Genomic DNA, 7,992 nt, shown 5'->3' on the forward strand with positions numbered 1-7,992 from the left:
CACTCCCCCAGCCCCAGATGAGAAGCTGGCCGTGAGCCTGTTCAGGACAGAACCTTCTCTTTCCACATGCCTTCTGAGAGTCCCAGCAACGAAGTCATCCCTGAAGCCAAAGTGGAGGCCCCAAAGGGCTAGAGAACACACATACCCTGTCCCCATCTGCCCCTTTAGGCTCCCCCTTTCTCTCTGTTCCTCTGTGGATGTTCAAACTTCTTTCATTTACAAAACATTGATTTAGCATCTCAAATGAGGTAGTATTTTGAAAGCGTTTAGCACATAACAGGTGCTTAATAAATGCTTGTTCCTTTCCTTTCTTTCTTTTTTAAAATTTATTTTTTCTTACATTTTAAGTTTGTAACTAACTGTCTCCTTCCCTTCCACCACCACTAGAGAAAGACATAGATGTATAGGTATAAATATGCAAAATCATACTATGCATTCTTCTTTCCTCTCCTCTCTTCCCCTCCCCTCCCCTCCTCTCTTCTCCCCCTCTCTTCTCCACTTCCCCTCCTCTCCTTCTCCCTCCTCTCCCCTCTCCCTCCTTTACTCTCCTCTCTTCTCTCCTCTCTCTCCTCTCTCTCCTTCCTCTCTCTCTCTCTCTCTCTCCTCTCTCTCTCTCTCTCTCCTCTCTCTCCTCTCTCTCCCTCTCTCTCTCTCCTCTCCTCTCCTCTCCTCTCCTCTCCTCTCCCTCTCTCTCTCCTCTCCTCTCTCCTCCTCTCTCCTTCCTCTCCTCTCCTCTCCTCTCTCTCTCTCCTCCCTCTCCTCTCCTCTCCTCTCCTCTCCTCCTCCTTCTCTCTCTCTCTCCTCCTCTCCTCTCCTCTCTCTCCCTCCTCTCCTCTCTCTTTCTTTCCTCTCTCCTCTCTCCTCTCTTCACCTGGGATTTCATAGGCACAGAGAACTCCCCTGAGGGAACTCCCGTTACCAGTGCATATTAATATATGCTTTAGACTCATAGAGAGTGACATTGAGAGGGAAAGGGACTTGCCCGGGGTCAACCAGAACCAGCTGGATTGGAACCCAGGTCTTCCTGGCTCTGAAGCCAGCTTCAGAGTCTTCTTCACCCACATGGCCTCCCAAGGGGATAACAGAAGGCAGTGGTAAGAGGTGAGGCAAGGTTTGGGATTTCATGCATGAACAGAACACTTGGCAGAAAAGCTTCCTCTGCCAATGCAGATTTTTCACCCTCTTGAGACTTATGTGATTTGGAGAGTTGCCTGGGGATAATACAGACTACTTACTGCATTATAAATGCATTAGATACAGGCATAACAGAGAGCCCTGTGAGGTCCTAGGGGACTGTCTATTCCTGGCATGAGGAATTCAGGGAGCCTTCCCAGAGGAGGCAACATTGGAGCTGGGCTTCCCAATGGGTGCAGTAAAATACCTGGGAGCTAATCCTGTTGGGAATGTTTGGAGTTCACACAAGTGCAGAAGGCATCCTGGGAAAGGTCATCATAAGGCTTACAAGGAGGTCTCCAGATCTGACGAACAAACCTCACCGCACCTCATCGTTTCCACGTGTAAAATGAGGGGACCCAACTCTTAAGTGACCCTCTGTCTGTGGTTCTAACTCACCAGACTTTCCTGGGAGCAGTCAGCTGCTACCTGGCCTCCTGAAATGGATGCTGGTACCATCTATCTTAGAAGGTCAGGGTTTGAGCCAGAGAAAAGGGCCAGCCACCTTTCTATCCCTGGAGGAAGGAAGGGGACTCTGGCCTGTATGACCTCTCTGTAGCCTCTCCCAGCTTGGGCCCCCATCATCATCATCATCATCATCATCAATCATCTTTTTCTTTGTTCTTTCCCCAGAACTGGAAGCAGCCACCCACTGTCTACAGCTAAGCCACTGATTGACCCCAGGCCCCGACACTTCCAATTGAACTTCACTGTCACCAGCGTGCTCTATTCCCTGGACTTGTCACACCCTGACTCAGCCAAGTATCAAGAGAACAAAAATGGCATTGAAGATGCGGTAAGGTCTAGTCCCAAGAGCTGTAGGAAGGACCCAAGCAGGGATCTCCAAGCGTGCTCTTTCCTGACTGTCCCCCAAGAGTGTGGGGCTTTCACATCAGGCTTTCAGCAGAATCCTGGACAACTTCCATCCACTCTGTTCCCTGGAGACTAAGTGGGAAGAAATTTCAGTTTAAAGACTCTCTTAAGAGGGTGGGGTCAGGAGAGCAACACACAGAGCCTGTGGGGATGGTGAGGTATGATGGGGGGGGTTGTTTTGTTTTGTTTTTCAAAACTAGGATTATTTATTTATTTTTACTGACCTATGATTTCATTGATAAAGAAATGTCCCAGTGAAGTGATTCCCTCTACCAAAGCAGACCAGTATGTAATCCGCAACTTATAGGGGGTTGCCTGTTACGTGAAACAGCCAGGAGGCCCAGTGGTTAGTGTGCTGAATTTGGAATCAGGAAGACCTGAGTTCAAATCCTGTCTAAGACACTTGCTTGTGACCCCCAGCAAGCCACTTAACCTCCTAGCCTCAGTTTCCTCATCTGTAAAATACAGGAGTTGGACTTGATATCCTTGAAGTTCCCTTCCACCTCTATATTTAGGATACTATGATCTGCCTAGCATCACATAACCAGTATGTCATAGAAGGAACTCAAACCCAGGTCTTCCTTGAACCTAGGTATGCCACACTACCTCTAAGGGGGCAGGAGAAAAGACAGCAGAGAGGAGAGGAAAGGAAAGGAATAGATACAAAGGACAGGATAAAGAGAATGAAGTGACTGGGGACACCATTAAGCCAGCCCCTTCAGATTACATGATATATAATTACAGATTACAGATGCTGTCTGAAAGGGGTTCAGATTTACCCAAGATCACCTGTTAATTTCTCAAATGGGTGATTTGAACCTGAAACAGGAAAGGAAGGCCCTTCCTAGAAAAGTTTTAGACACTAGGGAAGGGGGAGGGAGGGGGGCTCTGCTGTACCTAGGATGGTCCCTGGTACCCAGAAAGGTGAGCTCAGACCATCTCTTACATTCATCTAGGCCCACCTAGGCAGGTATCTACCAGATGGAGATGCTAGCCCTGTAGCGTGATTTTTCTTTTTTCAAAGAAAATGTTTTTAAGAATTTTTTTTTTTTGGGCACAATGTGCCCTAAGGATCACATCCCAGGAAATGTTCGTTTTTTTGCAGCTGACCCAGCTCTTCAGAAACAGCAGTATCAAGAGCTATTTCTCTGACTGTCACGTGCAGACCTTTAGGTGAGGTTTTTCCCCAGGGACAACTCTGTCTAGGACTCCACTTCTCTGTCTAGCTTCTCACCCCCACAATTACAGGAAGCAGCTCTTGGTGGAGACCAGTTCCCAGAACAGACCATGTTCAGGACACAATATCCCTTCTCTAAGCCCATTCTCTGGTGTGCCTCAGGAAGCTGGTGTTTCCTTCTTCTCTTTCCTTCCCTCCAAACTCCCTTCTTCCCTCTAAAAGCTGCCTCAAACCAGCACCTCGAGAAGGGTCCAGAGATACAGAAAGCAGCATGTTACCAAACTGCCTGGGAGACCAAGCCGTCCTTTAATCAACCAATCAACAAGCATTTATAAATCTCCTACAATGTCCCAAGCAGTGGGGCACGTGCTGGGGAATAGAGATACAGAAATGTACAAATGAAGCCAGCTCTGCCCTCAAAGAGGTTACAGTCTAGGGAGACAACATGTACATCTACATACATACACGAGCGATCAGCCGCTCAGTAAGGTTTTAAGTAGCATACTCAAAGTGTCAGGTATGGGACAAAAGATAGAAAAAATAAAGCCATCCATGTCCTCAAGGAGCTCACCATCCAGATACATGTATTCACAAAACACTTAGAAGTAAGTCTAGTTTTGGTGGGGAGGTGCAGTGAGAGGAGGCCCCCCATCCAGGTTTTCCTGCCAGGGCCAGAAGCCTGCTCAGCCTGGCCCAGCTCAGCTCCCCTGAGGCCATTGCTGCTCCAGTCCTCTCCTCCCCACCTGCCTTTTTCCTCTCTCATTCACTGACACCCCTCCCTCTTCTTTAGGCTTGTCTCTCCCTTCTTTAGGCTTGCCTCTCCCAGACGCCTCACAGGAGTGGACTGTTTATGTGACTTCACATCAGCTGCTCAAGCCCGGAACTTTGACAGGGCCGCTATGTACGAAGAGTTCCTCAGACTGACCCACAATGGCACTCGGCTACAGAACTTCACCCTGGATCAGAACAGTATCCTGGTGGATGGTGAGGGGCTCTCCAGTCTGGTCTCTCTGTCCGAACACTGACAGGCTGTGGGGAGGGATGAGGAATTCCTGGGATGCTTGACTCCTGACATCTGAAGCCCAAAAGATCCCTCTCCACATTCCCTGATGCCTGTATTCCCTCCTCCCCACCCCAACTGTGCCCCCATTGCCATCCCTGTCCTCTATAGTCATCTGTCTCTATGATCCCCATATCCTTTCCTCCTCCCTGACCCCTAGAGTTTCTTTGTCCCCCATGGCCTCTCCATCTCTTGTTGTCTCATCCTCTTCTTCCTCACCCAGTCTAGTTCCCCAGATCAAGACCCATGGGTGTCCTCCCCTTATTCCATATTTCTCTGTCTTCAGGCTATTCTACCAAGAAAATAGATGGAAAAACTAAGAAAACTGGTGAGTATGACAACAGCCTTGCCCCTTGACCGTTCCTATGTGTCTGTGTTGGGGGGTGGGGAGCTGAGGCTGATCCTTGAAGAGTAGGAGAGTGGGGGGAGGGCAGGAACTGAGTGTCCAGGATGACTTTCCTCTCACCCTAGCCAGCACTCAATGCTGAGTGTCCAACAACACTGTCTTGGACTGTGTTCATGAGACAAATGAACAGCAGTCATCCCTACCAATTGTCAGATCCCTGAGTGTATCTCCCTTTCCTGAGTACCCTGGGGGGATGGATATGGGGAAGGTTCTGCCCTGGAGCTTAAGCCATTCTCTTGTCATTGGGTAGGACTCAGTATCACTGTCATATTTCTCTGTTCTGACATTGGATCTCTGCACTATCACCCTCCCTTGTCCCTGGTTGACACTGGGGTCCCTGTATCTTTCTGCCTTAAGTGACCTTCCCTCAGTTTGCCCAACTCCTTTTCTCCTATGTCCAGATCCCCAGCTTCTTTCTCTAAATTCACTCCCATAGTCTGCCTGCCCCCTTTCTCCTAGGTCAGCTTCTTCTGAAGAGCAAATGTCTGGTGGCGTGGGAGGTGGGAGGATGCTCTGGGTTGGGTCCTTCAGCCTCTATCCTCCATCTTCCCTGTGTATTGCCCTTTGTCCCCTCCCTTCCCACAGGGGTGGGAATGCCAAAGGACAGTCACTACCCACCCTGTGCTGTCCCCTTATCCCCATGCAGACTCCTCAGCATCACCTCTTCTTCCCCCCAGACCTGCCCTACTGGGCCATCATTCTTATCTGCCTGGCTATTATGTGCTGCTTCATGGTAAGAGAACTTGGGGAACCCTTAAGAGCCACTAAGGGCTGTATGGGGTGGGGAGAGGGAGAGGGAGAGAGAGAGAGAGGGAGACAGAGACAGAGAGAAAAGGCATGGGATCTGTGTGTGTATGAGACAGGAGTGTATAGATGTATATTTGTGTGTGTGTGTTTGAGAGAGGGAGAGAAAGAGAGAAAGAGATAGAGAGGGAGGGAGACAGACACACACAGAGAGAGGAAGGTGTGGGATCTGTGTGTGAGAGACAGGAGTGTATGGTTGTATAGTATATTTGTGTGTGTGTGAGAGAGAGAGACAGAGACAGAGAGAATGAGTATCCCTATGAGGGGAAGTCTGATGGTGGCATAGTGGAAAGATCACCATAATCACTATATTGGGAGCAGAGGACCGGGGTTCAAATCCTATCATATATGTGACTGTCATCAAGCCACCTCTATGGGCTTCAGTTTCCTCATCTGTAAAATGAGGGTATTGGTTTACATGGCCTCCAATATCCCTCTGAGCTCTAACTTTGTGATCTCATGAGCCATTATGCCTGTCCAAGAGTGAGCAAGTGTATGTGTGAGAATATAGGTGTGGTTATGGCTGCATATATGCATCTAGGAGAGGATGCATATCAATGAGTCAATGGGAATGAGAGTGTGCATTTAGGAAGTGCAAGACACTAGTGTGTGCGTCCATCCATATGTAAAGGAGGGTGTGTGTGTCTGAGTAAGATTTTGAGAGAGAAGAGATTTCTGTTTATCAGAGAGACAGAAAGAGAGTGAGAAAATGCACAGTGCTTGGCACATGCTTACTGAACAGAATTGAAAATGGAGGGACAAAGTTGGAGAGAGAATCCGAGACTGACATAGACAGAAAGAGGAAGACCAAGACAGTCGGAAAGAGACAAAGATTGAAACAAGAGACAGAGATGAAGAAAGGGACAAAGATGAAGAGACAGATAGAAACTGAGGCAGAAACGGGGAAAGGGACAGATAGACAGACAAGACACAATAAATTTACTTAGGAGAACGTTCCAGGTAGCCTTCCTTCACACTCTCCCCATTACTTTCTCAATCAGTGGAGAGTTCTCTCAATGCGGCTCATGAATACTCTACCTGGGTGCCTTCTCCCTAAGCCTGGCCTTAGGTTTTGGGATAAGGGCTGGGAAGAAATGTACAAAGCCAGCCAGGAAGACCAGTTCTAATACCCTTGGTTCCTGGCTGTGCTCCTGGGATTCACCAGAGCTGCCTTCATGCCCTCTCTGGGGAGCAAATCTGGGTCCATAGCTATACACAAGAGGCTCTCAGCAAGGCTCATGTCCCCATAACTCCTGACTGTCCTCCATCCCTCAACCCTGTACAGGTTATCATGGGCCTGAGGAAAAATGAAGGAGATTATGAAGTCCAAAGGCAAACCGTCAGCTCTTACCTCTCCCACCTAGACCTGAGGAAAATTAATAATAGACTGCGATAAAAATGTAGCAGAGTGAACCCAAACACCTTGGCCCCTGGCCCTGGCCACAATCCTGGTGTGGGCTGGGCTTGGGCTGGAATAAACACTGGGCCTTGCTCATTCTGGATTGGCCAGAATACCGACTCTACCTCTTTCTTACCATTTGCCCTGGTGTGGGTGACTCCTCAACTGCGGAGAGAGAAAACCCTCCCCTAGGGCCTAGGGTCCATTGCACCTCCTCAAGGGTCATCACTCCTCTCTGGCAGTCTGCCAGGTTCTCATCTGCCCTGTCCCCAAAGGCAAGGAAGCTGAGCTTGGAGGATGGATGAAGGAAAAGCCCAGCATCCACACTGGTCCTGAACACAATGGGTAGGGCTAATTGACCAGATAAGCACTATTTTCTCACCCCTAGAAGACAAACTGGCTAACAATTATGCACCACTGGAGTAGCCTGAGTTGAGGAAACCAGAGGACATTGCATACATTGGTGCCAAGACCCTTCCAATCTGTGATTCCCCCAACCCTTAGCTTCATATCAACCCTCAACAACCCTGATCTCCCTTTCCCACTGTGACCTACCTCTGGGACATGAGCATCCACTTATTCCTGTCTTCTAAGGGCTTTTCCTTGCCCACCAGCTTCACATCACCCTTGCTCAAACACATCCCCCTATTCCTTGGCAGCCTCCCATCTGGCCCCTTCCATTCATCTTTCCATTAAGATTCCCCAGCTGCTTTCTCTCTCAACCTGCCTTTTACTGGGGCTACCTCCTCAGGCTCCCACTGGGACCTCCAAATCAACTTCCCACCACCCTCTTGTTGTGACCTGTCCACCAGGCCTTCATGGTTTTAACCTCCTATGACCTTTCCCTTCCATGACCGGCCCCTTCCTCTGACCTTCCCCCAAGCCTCACATTACACTTCACCTGGCGCTGCCTCGCACCGTGATCTTCCACCTTCAACAAGGCTACCCTTTCTACCAGCTCTAGTTTTCTCCCTTACAAGGCTGTGTCACCTTAGACAAGCTGCTTTCCTTCTCTGGGCCAGTAAGATGAGACTTGGGCTATACAGCCCAAGGAAGGAAGATTCCCTGCAGCACTGACACTGAGCCTGTGAAGAGATTCC

The 7,992-nt window shown here is 49.1% G+C and overlaps 1 protein-coding gene across 1 annotated transcript; it reads left to right on the forward strand.

Annotated features, from left to right (window-relative positions):
* The first annotated feature begins 1,615 nt into the window (after positions 1–1,615).
* LOC144455366 (mucin-16-like) lies at positions 1,616–7,005 on the forward strand. Its single transcript, XM_078148592.1, has 7 exons — positions 1,616–1,644; positions 1,807–1,969; positions 3,152–3,219; positions 4,035–4,207; positions 4,570–4,611; positions 5,367–5,422; positions 6,779–7,005. The coding sequence occupies exons 1-7, from the start codon at positions 1,616–1,618 to the stop codon at positions 6,887–6,889; spliced, it is 642 nt and encodes a 213-aa protein (XP_078004718.1). The 3' UTR covers positions 6,890–7,005.
* Positions 7,006–7,992: the final 987 nt, after the last annotated feature.

This window comes from Phascolarctos cinereus, unplaced genomic scaffold, assembly GCF_003287225.1.
Source record: "Phascolarctos cinereus isolate Bilbo 61053 unplaced genomic scaffold, phaCin_HiC Scaffold_255;HRSCAF=850, whole genome shotgun sequence".
Taxonomy (NCBI): Eukaryota; Metazoa; Chordata; class Mammalia; order Diprotodontia; family Phascolarctidae; genus Phascolarctos; species Phascolarctos cinereus.